A 21,350-nucleotide genomic window follows, 5' to 3' on the forward strand; every position below is an offset into this window, starting at 1 on the left:
CTGATGATTACTACGCTCAATTGGATTTAGTTAAGTTCTCTAAACAGGTACAATATTTTACTGGAACAATTTCTTTCTGAGACATTTATTTATCCACTTAATATTCATTGAGCATGAATATAAGTTGGTTATTTATTGATCCTGGTGTTATGATAGTTAAAAAAAAAAAAAAATAACCTTGCCTGTCCTCAAACTGAGCACAGTCCAGTATAGAGAAGTCCATGTAACAGCTTAAGTAAGAGGTATCCCTAGGGTATCAGGATAGAGAAAACTTAATGGGGGAGGCATCCAGAAAATTATCATAGAGAACGTAATAGCTGATATAAGTCAGGTGCTGGGGAGGGCATTCCTGCATGAAAGGCAGGCAATAGGAGGGGTCAAGATGAAGAATTTGTTGTTATATAATTGAATGTGAATTTTCTTGGGATGTCTAGATCAAGCTATTTGGTAGATAACTGGATATAAAATCTGAAGCTCGGGGTAAAGCCAGGGCGAGGTATGCCATTTTTGGCGTATTTTGGGCTCACCACTGAGCAGTGTGCAGAACAAGAGGATTAAAGGGACAATGGCAGGATACGCTAGGAAAACCCCAGTATGGAGGGCACGAATAGAGAAAAGAAAGCCCAGGAATGCAGAAAGAGAAGAATTATCGGAGGTGCAAAGTGAAAGGGGAGTGTATTATCATGGAAGCCAAGAGAGCGGATGTTTCAAGGGTCTAATAATCAACAGATATGAATATACTCAAGAAGTCTGGTATAGTAAAGAGCAAAAATCATCTGTAGTTTGACAATAAGTGGACTCATGGGTAAATTTGTCCTGACCAGTTTCAGCAAAATAATGGGAGAGAAGCCAGCTACAGTGGATTGAAGAGTGAAGGGCAGATGAGAAGTGAAGACAGTGCATGAATAGAAGCACTCCTCTGAAAATTTCAGGGGACAAGTGATGCTTCAGAATGTTGATGCTGAGGGCAGCACTATCCACACACAAAGCCAGTCACATCACTATCAATGAGCTCTAGAATGGTAGTGAAACTTATGGCCAAGCTTTCTTAGACTCATAATTATAGGTTCTGATCCAAAGCATCTTTATGGCCAACAACCCTGAATATGAGTGAGGAGCAAAGAAGATAATAGATGTAAAGATTCGGGCAAACTAGAAATTGCCATACAAATGTTAGTTATTATGGTCATTATTACTACAATTTGGTCTTGTTAAATTTCGATCTGTAAATCAGCCCAGTTTATATCAGAGTTGAAAAACAAATTGAAAAGTCTGCCCAATGGAGTTTGTGGAGAGGAAACATCAGTAGTTAATTTATGCATTATGCATATAATTTAGACTCAAGAGATCCAATGGATAACTGCAGCAAACCACAATTGCCCTCTTTAGACAGCTCTGTGTGAACTTCCTGATAGAAAGAAAGCATTCCAAAGTCCTGTGTAATTGGATGTGATAATAACGGGAGGATTGGCTGCTTGCTTGCTTCTCATTTCAGTTTGATAATTTGAATAAACTCTTTATACAAATTGTAACTGCTGTCATTTTGATAACACTCCAACTTGAGAACTTGGATTGTTGGGTGCAGACCCTTGCCAGTGCTAAACAAATGGAGGTTGACTAACAAAGGATCTGAAGGGCACCCTTTCCTTGCTATCAAGTCTGCAACAGCGGCAAGCTTTTCCTACTGCTACTGTATTCAAAATTAAGCAGAGTGTAAAGCTTCTTAGACTCTTCCTCTTTCACCCACAGAATCTTCAAATTGTTTAGTCTTTCTTCTTCTGATTCCTTTACTTTATTTAAAATCAATCCTTACCCCTGCCATCCAATATACGTAAGTAATTCTCTTTGCACCTTTTCCTCTTTTGGCACCAAGTGTTCTATTTTTTAAAACATTTATTATTCATTAAGCCAATATGGTTGAGTACTTCTATTTATACGGGAGATATAATAGTGCGCAAGACAGAGATTCTGCTTTCAAGGAGTATATATCTATTTAGGGAAAATACCTGAAAATCTCTCTCATGATTCAATGGGACAAGTATTAGAATAGAGACATAAGCAGGAGAATAATTACTCTTCTAAAGGATGGAAGGGTGGTGAGGTACAGTAAGGTTTCCCTGAGGATGTATTATTTAATCAAAATCTTAAAGGATTCTGATATTTAGACAAGAAGAGGGAGAATATTTTATCTCATTTTGATCTGTAAATTCCTTGAAGTCAGTGATTCTGCCTTACTCAACTTTGTTTCTCTCAAGGTGACTGCTATGGACTGAATGTCTGCCTTCCTCTCAAAATTCATATATCGAAATCTAATCTCCAGCGTGATTTTATGTGGAGGTAGGACCCTTGGAAGGTAGTTAGTTGTCAGGGAGGAACTGTCAGAAATGGGAGGAGTGCCTTTATCAGAGAGACCCCATTCCTTTCCCTGTGTGGGGACCCAGGGAAAAGGTGGCCAGGAAGCAGGTTCTCACCAGATACCAAATCTGCCAGCTCCATGATCTTGGACTCCAGAACGCTGAGTAATAAAGGTTTGTTGTTTAAGCTCCCCACTATATGGTATTTTTGTTATGACAGCCCAAATAAATTATGAAAGAAATTAAAGTGATTTGAAAATGAGACCCCAAACTCCTAAGTCTTCGGACTCTTCAAGTCCAAATGCCATTAAGGTATCCTTTCTCATTCTTTTGCCCTCCTGTTCTTTTTGGAACATAGCACAATCTACAGGGTTCATGTTCTTGTAAAAGGTTTTACAAACATTGTATCTCCTTCAATCTTTGCCTCCCTATTTAGGCAGCTAATCCACATCATGCTTCCCATTTAATGATTTAAATTCTTATTGTCTTTATCTGCTTTACAAGTTCACATGTGTAGCTAACTCACCTTGTTCTCTTGAAAGTTGCTGCTCTGTTCTGCACTTTTCAGAAGATCTCTACAAATCCTAAAATCAAGAATTCTCAAATTGAGAGTAACTGGAGTTGTCAGCCATCAGAGAAAATGGCATCTCATATAATGCTAAATCTTCTGCTATGTCCTTTTTAGCTCTCAAGATTTATGTATATATATACGGTTTCTTTCCCCACAACTCCAAATCTGTTACAGGGAATGACTATTCTGAGGTCTTCAAAGTGAAGAAATAAGCTAAAGATAGTGGCATTTTTAAAAGTCAGAATGTTTGGGGTTTCCAGAATTTATGAAGAAAAGTCCCCAAATAAAGGAAATCGTGGGCCTGATCCAATCAAGCTGCCTTTCTGTGATTAAAACAAGCAAAGACTAGACACTATCAAAATAGCAGTAGCCATTACCAGTATTACAGGTAGGATGTGTTTTTGAGAAAAAAAAAAATGTTATTTAGAGCTCCTTCACAACCTGAAATTAACCATTTGCCTTGCTACCATTGCTATAGCCAAAGTTATTTTTCTAACATGAGGTAGAGAAATTCTTTGGTTTAAGCCTGAAGCTGTTATTTGCCAAGACTCATCTTTTGCTTCTTCCTCCTTTTTTTTTTCCCCTTAAACACCATTACACACATCCCAAAGCCAATGCTCAAAGAAAACCACCCATTTTAAATTTGTTGCATGTCAACTGGTTATTCTGCTACTCTTGTTTCTTTGCTTCGGAACACAGGCTGAATTGTTCAAAGTTGTTCTTTACTGTGTTCTTAAGAAATCACTGTACAAAAACCAAAAGACGTATTAATCCAATAACCAGAAAGTCAGCCTGCGTGACCTTGAGCAAGTCACTTTACTTTCCTGGTCTGTTTCTTTAGTCATTGGCTTTTAAAAATAAAGAGATTGCTATCAAATTATTTTCTCAAGTCCCTTTAGGCCCATCATCCTATGATAGGTTTACTAGGGGTTAACTTCCAGACAGATAAACCTCATGATAGTACCATAGTACCTTCATTAAACTGCCAATTTATAAAACCTGCTTTCTAATCATGTATATGGCTGCATACTTAGAACCTATACCAGATTTCCTATGTGGCTTTAGATGAGCAATAAAATTGAAGAATGGATACCAATGTATTGTGATTACATATGTATGTAAATGTGTGGAGGGGTGTGTAGTGTGTGTGTGTCCACACATTGTGGTACCCGTTTCAAAGGACAAACTCACAATGCTATGAAAATTATGACTATATTTTATCTAGACTTGGAAGTGTGGATTTAAAAGATGTGCGATAAATGAGGGACATGTGGTGAAAAGGGCACATTAAAGAAAAGTTCAGGTGGGTTTAGCCATAGAAGTGTTTTAGATAATGAAGTGATGCAATCAGATTTTTCTTTTCTTAAAAATTATGTTAATGACACAAGATGGGATCAGGAGGGAGACAAACCATAAGACACTCTTAATCTCACAAAATAAACTGAGGGTTGCTGCAGGCGGTGGGGGTGTTGTGGAGAGGGTGGTTGGGTTATGGACATTGAGGATGGTATGTGATATGGTGAGTGCTGTGAAGTGTGTAAGCCTGACGATTCACAAACCTGTACCCCTGGGGCAAATAATATATTATATGTTAATAAGAATAATTAATAAAAAATTATTTTGGTTCCTATGTGGAGAATGGGTTGAAGGGCAAGAAAAATTTTGGTGCCCTGCTCATTAATAATTCACAGCAAAATTTTCCTTTAAATTTAAATTTCCTAAAATTTCTTAAATGATTGGCAGTTGCCCAAAGTTCTCTCCTCTCTCCTCAAAAAACTCAAAATATTCTCATTTGTGTCTTCAGTCTTATCCTCCTTTGTATATATTATCTTTCTTCCCACCATAACTCTGCATTTTTTATAGAAACACAGTGCTTCTTCCAATTTGTTCAATAAGTCAAAAGAGCAAAGTAGAGCATAAAACATGTGTAGCCCGTGGGATCCTGAGCTCAGAAGAGTCCCCTGCTTTGTGTAATGCTCTGTTATCACCATCTTGATATTCTTACCTTTTAAATAAGAAACCCTACATTTTCACTTAGCATTGGGTTCCCAAATTACACAGCCATTTATGGAGCAAAGATAAATTATTTTGGTGTACTTGAGTAGAGGTGAGCAATATTCGGTTTGCCCTATATTCTTTTATACATCTCTTCCATGTCTAAAGTTTTGCTCATTTCTCTTCATTTTTAGTAACACCATGACATCACAGAAATAACTAGTATTGGGCAAAATAGATGTAGGACATTACTAGAGATAAAGAGGTATTTTACAATAATTAGTCAATCCATCAATAAAATATAACAATATAAACAGTAAATATGACTACTGGCAAAGTCCCAAAAGAAATGAATCAAAACTATTAGAAACAAAGGCAAAGTAAACATTCAATAATAGTAGTTGGAGATTTCAATAACCTTCTTTTAATAATGAATATAATAACTAGGCAGATGATCAACAAGAACATAGAAAACATGGACAACACTATAAACCAACTAGACCTAATGCAGATTTACAAATACCCAACCATCAACTGCAGAATACACATCCTTTTTAGGATGGGACACATGGGACATTCTCTAGGGTAGATCACAATCTAGGTCATAAAAGAAGCTTCAATTAATTTGAAAGGATTGAAATATATAAAGTATGTTTTCCTATCACAATGGAATAAAATTAGAAATTAAATAAATTTGAGAAATTCACAAATATTCACAATTAAACAACATAATCCTAAATAACCTGTGGGTCAGATAAGAAGTGACAAAGGAAATTAGAAAACACACTTTAAGGTGAAGGAAAACAAAAACAATATACCAAAACCTATGTGATGTAGATAAAACAATGCTTAGAAGGGAATTTGTAGCTGTAAATAACTACATATGAAGAAAAATAGGCTTCAAACAATTGTCTTAACTTATCAGCTTAAGACTGGAAAATAAGGACCAACTGAACTTAATGTAAGCAAAATGAAGGGAATAATAAATGTGGGAGTAAAAATTAATGAAATAAGAGAATAGAAAAATACAGAAAACAAAAGAAGCCAAAGGTCTTCCTTTGAAAAGATGAAGCAAAATGACAAGTCTTTAGCGAGAGTCACCAAGAACGGGAGAACCGTAACTAGAATCCGAAATTACAAATAAAAGGTATTCAAATTGGCAAAGAAGAAGTCAAACTCTCTCCCTTCGTGATAACTTGATACTTTATGTGGAAAACCCAAGAGACTCCACCTCTAAATTACTAGAACTCATACAGCAATTCAGTAATGTGACAGGATACAAAATCAATGCACAGAAATCAGTTGCTTTCTTATACACTAACAATGAAACTGTAGAAAGGGAAATTAGAGAATCAATTCCCAAAACCATAGGATACCTTGGAATAAACCTAACCAAAGAGGTAAAGGATCCATACTCGAGGAATTATAGAACACTCACGAAAGAAACTGAAGACACAAAAAGATGGAAAAACATTCCATGCTTATGGCTCAGAAGAATAAACATAGTTAAAATGTCTATGCTGCCCAGAGCAATCTATACTTTCAATGCCATCTCAATCAAAATATCATCATTTTTCATAGTGCTGGAACAAACAATCCCAAAATTTGTATGGAACAAGAGAAGACCCGAATCACCAAGGAAATGTTGAAAAAGAAAAACAAAGCTGGGGGCATCACATTGTATTACAAAGCTGTGATCACCAAGACAGCATAGTACCGGCACAAAAACAGACACATAGACCAATGGAATAGAGGGGAGAGCCCAAAGATGGACCCTCAACTCTATGGTCAAATAATCTTCAACAAAGCAGGAAAAAATATCCAGTAGAAAAAAGACAGTCTCTTCAATAAATGGTGCTGGGAAAATTGGACAGCTATATACAGAAGAATGAAACTCGACCATTCTCTTACACCATACACAAAGATAAACTCAAAATGGGTGAAAGATCTCAATGTGAGACAGCAAACCATCAAAATCCTAGAGGAGAAGAGAGGCAGTAACCTCTTTGACATCGGCCACAGCAACTTCTTTTAAGACATGTCTCCAAGGGCAAGGGAAACAAAAGTGAAAATGAACTTTTGGGACTTCATCAAGATAAAAAGCTTCTGTACAGCAAAGGAAATGGTCAACAAAACAAAGAGGCAACCCATGAAATGGGAGAAGATAGTCGCAAATGACACTACAGACAAAGGGCTGATATCCAAGATCTATAAAGAACTTCTCAAACTCAATGCCCCCAAAATATAATCAAGTCAAAAAACAGAAGACAGGGACAGACACTTCTCCAATGAAGACATACAAATGGCTAACAGACACATGAAAAAATTTTCATCGCCATTATCCATCAAGGAAATTAAAATCAAACCTCATTAAGGTACCACCTTACACCAGTTAGAATGGCAAAAATTGACAAAGCAAGAAACAACAAATGTTGGAGAGGATGCTGGTGGGAATATAAGGTGGTGCAGCCACCTTGGCAAACAGTGTGGAGATTCCTCAAAAATTAAAAATAGAGCTACCCTATGACCTGGCAATTGTACCACTGGGTATTTACCCCAAAGATACAGATGTAGAGAAAAGCAGGTCCATATGTACCCTAATGTTCATAGCAGCAATGTCCACAATAACCAAACTGTGGAAAGAGCTGAGATGCCCTTCAACAGATAAATGGATAAAGAAGATGTGGTCCATAAATACAATGGAATATTACTCAGCCATCAGAAAGGATGAATACCCAACTTCTGCATCAACATGGACGGGACTGGAAGGGATTATGCTGAGTGAAATTCAAGAAGAGACAGTCAGCTATCATATGGTTTCACTTACTTGTGGAATGTAAGGAATAACAGGGAGGACATTAGGAGAAGGTAAGGAAAAGTGAATTGGAGGAAACCGGAATGGGAGACGAATCATGAGAGACTGTGGACATTGTGGTGGGGGGATGCATGAGCCTGGTTGTGGGTCTTAAGCAGGGCACGTATTGCAGGGATCACTGGGTGTTATACTTAAACAATAAATCATGGAACACCACATCAAAAACTAATGATGTACTGAATGGTAACTAACATAACAAAAAGAAATAAATAAACAAAAACAAAACAAAACAAAAATAGAGAACAAACTGATGGTTACTAAAGGGGAGGTGGATGGAGGGATCAGTGAAATAGATGAAGGGGATTAAGAATATGCTTTTCTTGATGAGCATTGAGTAATACATAAAATTACTGAATCACTCTATTATACATCTGAAAGTAACATGCCACTATATGTTAAGTCAACTGGAATTAAAATTAAAAAAAAAAGAAATTACAAAGGGAGCATCACTACCAACCTTATGAAAACAGAAAGGATTATAAAGGAATCCTAAGAACTGTGTCAATAAATTAGATGACTAAGTTGAAATGGACACATTTCTGAATATACACAACTACCTAAACTGACTCAAGAAGAAACTGACAATATAAGTAGACCTATAACAAGAGACTGGGTTAGTGATCAAAAACCCCTCAGAAAAACCCAGATACAGATATCACCACTCCTGAATTCTACCAAACATTTAAAGAATAGCACTACTTTACAACTCCTCCAAACATAGAAAAATATAGAATACTATTTTAAGGAAAACATTCTATCTACAATAGCATCACAAAAGGAAACAGCCATAAAAGAAATACAAAGCTTATACTATAAATATTACAAGTCATAGTTAAGAGAAATGTTTAAAGACTGATAACAAATGAAAAGACATCTCATATTCAGTCTGTTATTTCCTCAAAATGTTAATCATGGAGTTACCATATGAATGAACCAATGAACCAGCAATTCCACTTCTAGGTATATACCCAAAAGAATCATAACATATGTAACATAAACTTGTACATAAATGTTTATAGCATTATTCATAGTAACCCCAAAGTGAGAAAAATCCAAGTTCCCATCAATTGAATGGCTAAACAAAACATGGCATAGCCACAGAATGGAACATTATTTGACAATAAAAAAGAATGAAGTATTGATTCATACTGTAATATAGATGAACCTTTAAAAGAGCTTGCTAGGGGCACCTGGGTGGCTCAGTTGGTTAAAGCCTCTGCCTTCGGCTCAGGTAATGATCCCAGGGCCCTGGGATGGAGCCCCCCATCGGGCTCTCTGCTCAGCAGGGAACCTGCTTCCTCCTCTCTCTCTGCCTGCCTCTCTGCCTACTTGTGATCTCTGTCTGTCAAATAAATAAATAAAATCTTAAAAAAATAAAAGAGCTTGCTAAATGAAAAATATCCAACATAAAAACCATATATTATATGATTCACCCATTAAATAAAATGTCCAGAATAGGAGTGTCTCTGGAGAGAAATTGATTAGTTCTTACCAGGGGCTCTTGCATAGTTCAGCATTTGCCCCCTTGCACAGTTTGTTAGCTCAGTAGTTCACAGTGTGTCAGAAGGCCTGTGCTCAGATCCTGGCTCCTCCCTCTATTAAGGAGGGACCTTGGGAAAGTTACTCACTGAGCCTCACAAAATGGGTTTCAATCATGTTAGGAAAAAAAGAAAGTAGTGCCTAAGTTGGTTTTTTTTTGTTTGTTTGTTTTGTTTTTTTGTTTTTTTTTAGTTGGGGCAAGTTCAATTTTATAAAATTTTTCCACAAAATTGCAAACAGATCTCAGAAGACTGTGTAAGGAATAAATGGAAATTACATGAAGCACCAAAAGGACTCAGTAAAGTGATCAGTATTACTATTATTTGATGTTAAATAAGTTACCTTAATAAATAAACAAATGACTATTTAAGTCTAAAAAATAGTTTCTGTCAATAAAATCTACAGTCAATACACTTTTCCCCAAATGTTTTGATTTGGTAGTTGACTTCTGAACTACCTATCATTTCTTATTCCCCTTGTCAAATATTTTAAAAGAATTGTTAGTTTACAGCTTTATTGGCTAAAGGAATGCTCAGCTTTTATGTTGTCCCTTTCTGGCATTGAACTTTCTCATTCCTGCTGATTTGCTGTCTAAATACAAATAACACTTGAAAACAACTGAGAAGGCTCATTAGCTTTGGAAAAACTGAATATACACTTGAAACTTTGTTTCTTCTCAAAATAAGAGACTTTTTTTCTCCCTTCTACTTGAGGCTCCCCTCTTTTGATTTGGAGGCAATTAATTCAGACTAAAGCCAGTGATCCTGTCGTTAGGGCACCTTTAATTTCAAAGCAGACCAAAGAGCCAGCCCCAGCTTTCCAGAGTCACCGCTGAACACACTCAGAGCATATTTCCAGTATTACACAGGTAAGTGATTTTCTAGAGTATATACTCCTTTGACATTAATAAAGCAATTCCTTCCCCAATATATTCAAAGCCCACGAAGGCTATTTCAAATATTCAAATTAAAATTCATCTTTATTTCTAGGCATTTTTAAGTAGAAAATATCTCACTGATACTACCAATTCAAATACGAGATTATAGTCCTTGTTAGAATGCATTGCTTTTACATCTAGATCTGCTTTGCCTCCTGCTAAAAATTCCAACTTTCACTGACATCAACATAATTATAAATTTGCTTTAAACCACAATGCACAAACAGTCCCAAAATAATAATATGATTACTGGAAATAGTTTAAGGTTTTATGACAGACTTACATGCTGTGGAGTCAAATTATGGTTTCTGAGATCACTTGGAAAATTTCCTCTGTGTGGGGGCTATGCCAATCACTCATTAAAAAGATAAAGTTCATTTGCATCATTTTTCTGTCACTATCAGGAATCCGTAAAGTCAGTTTCATTTATAATTATGTATTTAAATTATTCAGTTAAATTTATAAAACAAAATATAAAAACCAAGTATACTTACAATTCCAGCTTACATTCCTTTCCCCACACGTTCTCCCCCATTCCTGCCTCTATGTAAACTTTAATTATATAAATCCTTCTTTAATGAATATTAGCATACTATAGGTACTTTTCAGCATTTGGAGTACATAAAGAGATTTTTTAAATCACTTTTTATATCAGCATGTTACTATCTTGTTTGGATGCACTTGAAACGAATCAACTAACCTTCAGTTGATGAGACATTTTTATTGGGAACATTTTTATTGGTAATCCTTTTTCTTGCATTTATAAGTAATACTACAATAAATAGCCTTATGCATATATGTCTTTTTGTATGTTTGTCCATATGTCTTTAAGATAAATTCCTAACAAGAGATTCCTCAAGAGATTGCTGGACTGAGTGATAAATGTCTAATTTTTCTAGATACTGACAAATTCCACCCCAACTTTTTGCATTTCTACAAGCTATGCATGAGACTCATTTCCCCTACAGCCTTGTCAAAAGAGTACTGTGTTAATATTTCAATTTTTGCTTATCTGTATTTCTCTTATTAGGAGTAGGGTTAAGTAACTTTACCCATATTTAAGGGATATTTGCATTGTTTTCTTTGAGAGCTATGTATTCATTTACTAGCCTTACTTTTTAATATATAGTTTGGGAATTTCTTTCTTCTTAGAAGAACTTCAGGCACTGGCTTATTAACCTTCTGTAGTGTAGGTGGCTAATAATTTTCCCAGTTTATCATTTATTTTTTTGCTTTGTGTATACTTTTTTTTTTTTTTTTGTCATGCGAAAGTATGTGTGTGAAATGGAGCTTATTTTTTCCCCTGGATTTTAAGTAGATTTTAGAAAAACTTTCCTACAACCCAGTTGTATGAAATTCACCCACATATTTTATTCTTTTTATATGACCCATTTGGAAATCACTTTGGAATATACGCTCAAGAAATTCCTAAAAGTTTACCAAGCGTGAGCCAGTATAAGCTGGCTTCAGAACCCCACTCACGGCAGATGGAGGGTGGAGAGCCGCGGTTGTTTCTTTGTGTCGTTTCCATTCGTATGTTCTTAGGTATAATAGTTGCCTTTTATCAAGTCACTAAGGTTCATGGTGCCTCTGATTTTCCAAATTAAAAACCTCTTTGAACGTTGAGAAAATGGGTCATTATTCTTGAGGAATAGCGCATTATAGCTCTGGCGGGGGGGGAGAGAATGTCTAACTATCTGGTTAGAAAAAAATCAGCTATTTCTCTAGCTGAGCTTTCTTGAGTATAAAACATCCATTATTCAGCTGCATAATCCCGCCCCTCCTTTCGGACACCCCCAACAGAACACGGAGCTATCCTTGCGGGGAGACCAGGGTGACACATGAAACGGCCACGGGTTTAGCCGATGGGCACTTACTCATCCCACTAAGTTCATATTTTCCTCTCGGATTTAGAGAATCTGCTATCCCCAAATGGACATTAAAAGCACGGTAAATAGTAAAGACTCACCACTACTGGACGCGTCATTGAGATTGAGCAGGCCCCCGCCGAGCCCTCGGTAGCTATGGTAACTGTAGGTTCCGTTTCCGTTGATGTACAGCACCTCCTGGGAGCCGGACACTGCCGAGGAGGAGTACGTGGCCTGGGCCGCCTCTGGCTTACACTGCTTGTCGGCCGCCGCGGATTCGTCCTGCAACGACATCAGCATTTACGTGACGTCTTACGTCACAGCGCTAGTCCACCTGGACCAGGGCGCTCTCAGCGTTATCTACAAGTCTGCACCAACAGGAAAGAAACATCTATGGTCAACATTATTAAGTCAGCACATAGGCACATTTTCCACAATTTGGCTAAACAAACAAAGGAAAGCAAAGTAACAATGAGAGACAGACTGGAGGTGGAACAATTTGCACTTTCCAACTGAATTGAAAATGACATGGAGAGAGCTGGTGGGGAGAGCAACCTAGATGTCCACAGACAGATGAACAAAGAAAGAAAATACGGTATAGAACGACAGCGAAATATTATTCAGCCGTAACAGAAGAAAGAAATCCTGACATTCTTTTTTTTCTTTTCCCCAAAAGTTTTATTTATTTATTTGACACAGAGAGAAAGAGAAATCACAAACAGGCCGAGAGAGATGGGGAGGCAGGTTCCCTGCTAAGCGGAGAGCCCGATGTGGGGCTTGATCCCAGGACCCCGAGATCATGACCTGAGCCAAAGGCAAAGGCTTAACCCACTGAGCCACCCAGGTGCCCCAAATCTTGACATTCTACAGCGTGGATGAACCTTGAGGACATAATGCTAAGCAAAATGAGTCTGTCACAAAAAAAGACAAATTTTGCACGATTGTACTGAAGCAGTCAAACACACAGAACAGAAAGTTGGAGGGTGGTGGCAAGGGGCCGGGGGAGGGTGCAGTGGGAGCCAGGGAATCATTCAATGGGTATAGTTTCAGTCTTGCAGGAATGGCGGAGGGTGGGGGGGAGGTGGTGCTTCTGGGGAGTCTGTGCACAGCAACATGCATATGGTTGACAATATTGTACTGTACACTTGGAAATCATTGGGAGGGTGAATTTTATGTTAAAAAATAGAAAAAAACCTAGCTGGGCTTAAAAAACACATGAAGAGAAATCACAATTTGTAGAAAAACCTTTGCAAAGCTGACTTTCTTAAAATCTTTTTTTTTTTTTCAGCCTGTGCCTGCCTGCCCTCCACCCCTGCTCCCCTTCCGTCCCTCCCTCTTTATTTCGTGATTGTAGCAAAACTGATTGTAGCAAAACTGATTGCATGCTGACTCCACACTAGACCCATTTCATACATTATAACAGCCTAAAAAAAACTGAATAAACCAGAGCCTTTCCACTTGTTTTTCCTTTCTTAAGCTACACTGGTGTCTGCAAACTGTGAATCAAAACTTCTTACCATATCAAGCCGTAAAAGACAATGAAATTAAAATCTGTAATAAATTGTATGTATTTTCACTAGTAAAACAGGTTGACTTGCTCTTCAGCTGTGAGTTTATAAAGTCTAAAATATATACAGTATATATGACTTTACTTGCCCACTGCATTCTTCATATTTTCTTTTTTTTTTTTAAATAAGAATTATAAACAGATCCCTAGTGAATGCCTAGGAGTGTTTTTGTCATAATCAGAAGTCTTTCACAACTTTTAAATTTAGAGTACATGTTTAGAAAAATAGAGTAACTTTCAAATACATTTTTTAAAGATTTTATTTATTTATTTGAGAGAATGAGTGAGAGAGAGCATGAGAGAGGAGAAGGTCAGAGGGAGAAGCAGACTCCCCAAGGAGCTGGGAGCCGGATGCGGGACTCCATCCTGGAAGTCCGGGATCATGACCTGAGCCGTAGGCAGTTGCTCAACCAACTGAGCCACCCAGGTGCCCCAAATACATTTTTAAAAGGCACCAAGTACTAGAAAAAGAGGACATATGGAATAAATAAAAATAAAATAAATAAATAAAAAATAAAAATAAAAAAGCATCACCACAACTATCAGAATTATGAAATTATGATTTTGTTCTCATTTTTTTGATCTTTTCATCTCTGATTTATTTAACTCTGACCATTACACTTAGACACATTTAGAGCATTTCAACCTTTCATTTCTAGGTAAGAAAAATTTCATAAATGGAAAAAAATACTCTGTGTAAACTGGACTAAAAATAAGAATTTGCCCAGCATTACCTTTAAAAACAAAAAACAAATGCAAATTGACTGAAATTGGTATATGAACTGGAATATCTGATTGTAATTCTCTCTTGCCATTTAAACCCTGGTAATCCCTGGGAGGGCGAATTACTTCAGAATAACACTTTCCTGGAGAAACTTCACTAAAGAAGAGACCAAGATAGGATCCAATTTTTTTTTTTTTTTTTTTTTTTTATCACTGCTCTATTTTTTAGACTAGGAAGTCAGAAAGTTCCAGGCTTTTTTTTTTTTTTTTTTTAATTAGAAAGTTACTCTTTGCTAGTTGAAAGTACCCAAAGACAGTGGGTTTTAGAATGGAGATATTGGACTTTCACCAAATTTAGCCCTCAAAGTAGGGACTTATGCTAGAAACATGCCAATAGAGGTAGGTTTTTTTTCCTGGTACTACGATATAATATTACAGATAGTAAGAGAGTTTATTTTTTTCAAAGATTTTATTTATTTACTTGAGAAAGAGAGTGAGCGAGCACGAGCTAGGGTGCAGGGGGAGGTGGGGAATAGAGGGAGAGAGAGAAGCAGACTCCCCACTGAGCAGGGAGCCTGAACTCTGGGATCATGACCTGAACTGAAGGCAAATGGTTAACTGACTAAGCCACCCAGGCACCTCAGATAGTATGAGCCTAAATAATCTAAGATATTGAAGAGGATATTTCCAGGAATCTTTTGTTACTGCAAGTATGTGCCATAATAAGTAGGTCTGAAGTAAATAATTATACTAATTATAGTGCTACTGTGAACAAGAATTGTTAATAAAGCAATATTAATGGTACAGGAACATAGCAACTATTACAATCTTAGAAACTGTAACCAACAGCCTTTTAAATGGCATGTTACAATGACGGAGTAAGTGGAAAATGGTCAAATCAATGATGACAGCACCTCATGCAGTGTCCAAAAGTCTTTTATAAAAGTGCAGTGAAATGGTCTCCCATCTAGGAGTGCCAATCTCCTCCCTTCCTGGAGACAGAGATTATCATTTATATATATATATACACATATATACATATACACATATATACACACATATACATATATGTACACACATACACATACATATATACTATATATACATATATGTGAATTACATACTATATTTATACACACACACACGCATACAATCCTCCATAGCAGAACAAAGACATGTCTTACATAATCATTCAATTTAAACTTATTAAATTAGGAAGGCTTATCAGAAAATTGATAGGTGAATCCATGATATTTACCATGGATTTTCTTTTATGTCAATGACTTCTATTTTCTCTAAAGAAATAGATTTCAAATTACATTCATGGAACTATAAGGCATCTAGGGGAAATGTCTTAGAGTCTTCCTGAGATTATGGGACAAGGACATATGGATACCCTGTCCTGCCACGTTCTACCTCTTTACGCAGACTAGTGGACCTTCTTTGCCTTAGTCTAATTCATAAAATCACCCCATCTAAAGTGCATTTTTATAATAAAACCACTGGGCTATGAAGTATTCTTTCTGTAAGGACATGTAGCCACTGAAACTCTGAAAGAAGGCAGAATATTCAATACTTCAAAGCAAATTTAAGGACCTTGGGAAGGGGCTGGCCTCAAACAATTCCACTGCGAGCATAACTTCTCAGATTCCTTGATTGAAAATAATTTAGGCAACAGGATAAAATGTGAATTTCTAGTTTGGCAAAATGGGTGGCTCTTCTGAACATCCCAGTCTATTTTTCTGTGTTTGGAAAATGAAAATAAGATACACTCACGGGAGAGGAGTTTCTTAATGATGAATAAAAAGAGAGAAGGCTTTATCTCCACAATACTTGCTTACTGATTCTTTGTATGCTAGAATTAATTGGTATTACTAAACATGCTATTTTTAAAATTTGCCTTAGTCTCTCATTATTAACTGTTATTCCAAGCCACAGTAACTGCATGGAACAGGCAGATAATTAATTTCATTAATAATCAAAACAGGCTTGTAGGGAGTCATTTGTGTTCAAACACAGATTTGCATTATTAAGTTCTTGGCAGTCCACTATATATTGAGAAAGAAAACATATGAAAGTCCCAATAAAATCTGGTCTGTAGTATTTTGGGGGCAAAACTTTAAGTTAATACACATTTTTCTTTTGAATGATCACTGTTATTGGTTTCGAAGAGGCATAGATTTTAATGATATAAAAAATAAATATTCCCTAGAGTCACATTTTATGTCTGTAAGCAACTTTTAATAATCATTATTTCCCAAACTTCTCAAGGCTGACAGCTTGCTCCCTGGGTTGCTATCAAGCTTATTTTTAAAAGAAGATAATATTCATAGGTTACAAGACTGTATAGCTAGGCAATGAAATAAATTTTACTCATCAACAATCATACAAAATCCTATCCTGGCTTTTATGAGACATAGTTCAAATTTTCTTTAAAAAATTCCATAAAAATAAGATCACATCGGCAATTTAATGACCACCAGCTGTGCACTAGATAATGCACTGTTGTTTTGATTCAGATTTCTTTGATTAAAAATATACAACAAATTAAAGAAATACAGTTACTTCTGTAGGTAGGCTCTGGCCTTATCAATAAATATAGCCTTGATGTATATAAATATGCATTTAATATTTAGCTTATAATATATACTACAGAATACTCTAGTAATATTTAGGCTTGTAATAGGCTGTGTGATTACTTATGGATGGAGGGCAAGATTAAGAATCATTTTAAAGAGTAGACATTATCACAGTCTTTGAGAAGACTGGTTTGTATACTCTTGTACCCTAACCTCAGAAACTGGACAGGGTTGAACTTGAATTTGCAGAACCTGATCTGGTACTTGGGCCATATACATTGAATTCCTAAGTGCAGATGCCTAAGGAATCCTTAACTCAAGAGCCTTAGACATTTTCTCTATAAAAATGAAATTTGATTGATTCCACTCAAATTTTTGACAATAGAGTTCAAAAAATTTTTTGCATGGAAAATGTTTTATTGCCTTTATATCTCCCAAGAATTACACTTTTTCTTAGACTATACCTTCTGCCATCTATTAAGTATACTTTGTGCTTTCATAAAGTTTTCTCTATCTATAATTAGAAAACTCCAATAAAATTTCCTGCTATATTCAATAATCCAGATACCTTCATTCTTTTTGTCTTTTACCTTACACTATTAGAGCAACTGGAGTTTGCAAGGCAATGTTGCATCAACAGTGAGTTATATTTTTAGCTTATCATTGAGGTGGTCAGGGAACTAGTGATTCACCTTTTGCACAGACCTCAAAGAAGCTTCTCACTGCGAAATAGCGAACACAGGGATAATTTAGGTGTAAGTTTGCTGAGCTTTCTAGACAACTGTTACAAGATGTCTCCTATCTTTACATGTTCTCTGCAGTCTATATGACAGAAGCATTTTTACTTAAGTGACTGCTCTAAATTTCTCCTTTGCTTTATTAGTACAGATGGGGTGAGGGAGTACAATTTATTTCACATGTAAACTACTGGAAAAGATGCCTACTTTCTAAAAGCTTCTCTTCTTCCACTTGATAGCAAGTGTTCTAGAACTAAGTACATTGCTGAGAGTTTCCATGGAAATTCATAAAAGATCTGAGAGAACCGGAACTTCCATTTAAACTGCTTTACTGCTGAGAACAAAACAAGTCTGCACTTGAAGTAAATGCACTCATCACTTGAGATAAGTGATTGATGATGCCGTCAACACACACACACACACACACACACACACACACAGAGTAATATTCAGGAAGTCTTTTCTTTCTTCCAGTTAGGAACATTCCATATTGTCTCCTCCCTTGTTGGCCATACAAATAATTAAGATAGTCAACACAGAAGACGATTTTATGCAAAGATGATCCCAAATCCACTAAGATAATAAGGAAAACATCTTTTTTTTTAAATTTTTTTAAAGATTTTATTTATTTGACAGAGAGAGAGCACCAGTAGGCAGAGAGGCAAGCAGAGAGAGAGAGAGAAAGGAGGAAGCAGGCTCCCTGCCGAGCAGAGAGCCCGATGTGGGACGTGATCCCAGGACCCTGAGATCATGACCTGAGCTGAAGGCAGAGGCTTAACCCACTGAGCCACCCAAGTGCCCCAGGAAAACATCTCTTGATCAAATACAAGTCACCTAGTGATAAGAAGTGAAATAATAGAGAAGCTAGATTGTGTTTCTGACTTGAGAAACTGAAACCACGAGATAGCTGTTACCTAGATGTCTGTCAATTTTATACACACTCCCAATAATTTTATACACACTCCAATGATTTTGTAAACAATATAGTTTTGAGAACTACTGGCTTAAATAAAACTACAAAGTAAATACAGTCCCTGACCTGGTAAGTATAGATACATGGTTGGCAAGAAGTAACCAAGTATATTGCAAAGTCAGCTCTAAAATCCTTCCTGATGGCCTTAAAGGTTTATTATCAAAAATGAAAGTACAGACTTAGCATTTAAAAATTTCAACATTAAGGGCAACACGCTATTTACTTATTGACCAAAAAAATTGGATTTAAAAAAATAAATGTAATTTCCTACAGGTTTCTAACACTCAATTTTGAGTTCCTTTGTTAATAGGACCAAAATCGAAATTTAAGGGCAACATCCCTTTGAGGCTCTAAAATTGGATGGCAGTTATAAACTTTTTGGTTAGTGATTTTATATGATATTGTAGTATTCTTGACCTCAAAAAAAAAAATCAATTTTAACAAACCAATACCAAATTGGTATCTTAAACATTAAATTTTAATGCATTTTGGAGATAAAAACTATTTATTCCTAATCACGATATTTTTGCTTCTCCTGAGGTTTTTGTTGTTGTTGTTGTTTTAATATTTTTTAAATCTAGGGGCACCTGGGTGGCTTAGTTGGTTAAGCAGGTGGCTCCAGCTCAGGTCATGATCTCAGGGTCCTGGGATCCAGCCCCACTTTGGGCTTCCTGCTCAGCAGGGACTCTGCCTCCCCCTCTCCTTTGTCCCCTTCCCCCACTCATGGGATCTCTCACTCTCTCTCTCAAGTAAATAAAATCTTTCCAAAAAAATAAATAAAAATTTACATTTACAGCAATTCAAAACATCTTTAAAACCATACCTTTATTTACAATTTGGGCTCTACTGAGTAAGAAAAAAAAAAAAAAAAGGAACTTTCTTAGATTATTTTTTTCTTTGTCCCCTTTCATATAATATTTTGTTTGGGTAAGACAGTTGCAATGTTCTTCCTGGGGATTCCGTGACAGGCCTAGTGTTAGATATTACCTATATAACTGTCACCTTCAAATTCTTACTCCTAATATCAACCTTCCCTCTGAGGCTCATGCCTGAGTAACAGGAAATTCAGGTATGTCAAATTTAATATTTTGAAATTAAATTTATGTTTTCTTTCTTCCAGATACCTCTTGCAAAAATTTTTAATTAAAAAAAACAAACAAACAATAGCTGTTCTATCACCAATATATCTTGTTCTGGTTAATGCATTACACCAAGAATTTTTCTTCTCCTATACTGGACTTCTCTCAGTCAAACAACACATAAGTCCTCTCAGCATCATCTCGGAAATGATCCTCAATGGCATACATCTGTGAAGGCCCCACGGAGAATACATAATTCAGAGCCCCATAATCTCTCCTTTGGGCTAATGTGATAACCCTCTGGCCAGTGTTTCCCCCTTCAAATCTTGTCCACATCTTCTGAAGCCTATATATATTTTTAAATTTAATTTAATTAACATATAATGTATGATTTGTTTCAGGGGTACATGTCTGTGATTCATCAGTCTTACACAACTCCCAACGCTCACCACAACACATACCCTCCCCAATGTTCATCATCCAACCATCCCATTCCCCCACTCCCTCTCAGCTCCAGCAGTCCTCTGTTTCCTGAGATTAAGAGTCTCATGGTTTTGTCTCCTTCTCTGGTTTTATCTTGTTTCATTTTTTCCTCTCTTCCCTACGATTCTCTGCCTTGTTTCTTAAATCCCGCATATCAGTGCAATCACATAATTGTCTTTCTCAGATTGATTTATTTTGCTTAGCATAATACCTATCTTCTAAAATCATTATCATGTTGCTTTCTCTTTGAAAACTTTGAGATTTCTTTTTTCTTGGAGAATTAAACTTAAAAGTTCCTGGCTTCCAAAGCTCTTCAGAGTTGGAGAATAATCTTGGCAGTCACATTTTCTGTCACTTCCTCTTATAACACTCTATCCTCTGGTCATAACTTACACTGGAAAAAAAAAAAATCTTAGCAGTGTAGTATTCTGAGCCATCTAAATGTCCCAAAAGGGCATCAATATATAGAAAATTTCTCATAATTCTTTTTCAAAAAATCAGCTCCTGGTTTCATTGATCTGTTCTATGGTTCAGTTTCTATATCCTTTATTTCTGCTCTAATCTTTATTATTTACTTCTGCTGGTTTTAGGTTTTGTTTGTATATGTTATATCTGATGATGGTTTGTCATTTAATTTTTAATCTTATTTCCAACATTTTAACATATGTATCTAATGTTGAATAACAAACTAAATTTTTTTCTTAAAGGATTTTTTTAAAGTTTCTTAAAAGTTTTTAGGTTTGGTTTTTTTTTTTACTTTTGTGTGAAATCAAAAAGTGTTATATAAATAAAGCAAGTTTAGATATGGCTTTCATCAAACTAAGAACTAAAAAATATCTTCCTTTTTCACACCCTTACTAACCTAAATTCCAGGATAACAAAATATTTTTTCTCCCTAAATCTCTAATATATCTGCCAGCCACCCTTAAACAAAAGAAGCAAGTCTTATTTATCTAAAATTCTTGTACTTCTCCAATATACAATCATGTTTATGAAAAAATGCAAGAAAATCAAATAGAGATTAAAAGATATTATAGGAGAGAGAACAAAGACCTCAACTGTGTGCAAAT

General features: G+C 36.1%; 1 protein-coding gene across 4 annotated transcripts in view; it reads right to left on the minus strand.

Moving 5' to 3' along the window:
* LOC111142597 (nucleolar protein 4) overlaps positions 1 to 21,350 on the minus strand; it is a 397,248-nt gene that overhangs the window by 42,146 nt on the left and 333,752 nt on the right. For all 4 annotated transcript variants that reach the window (XM_022495896.1, XM_022495895.1, XM_022495894.1 and 1 more), the window contains one exon: positions 12,241 to 12,421. In XM_022495896.1, coding sequence (XP_022351604.1) covers positions 12,241 to 12,421 — 181 coding nt within the window. The remainder of the gene's footprint in view (positions 1 to 12,240; positions 12,422 to 21,350) is intronic.

This window comes from Enhydra lutris, unplaced genomic scaffold (genome assembly GCF_002288905.1).
Source record: "Enhydra lutris kenyoni isolate GAN:26980312 unplaced genomic scaffold, ASM228890v2 scaffoldscaffold8, whole genome shotgun sequence".
Lineage (NCBI taxonomy): Eukaryota > Metazoa > Chordata > Mammalia > Carnivora > Mustelidae > Enhydra > Enhydra lutris.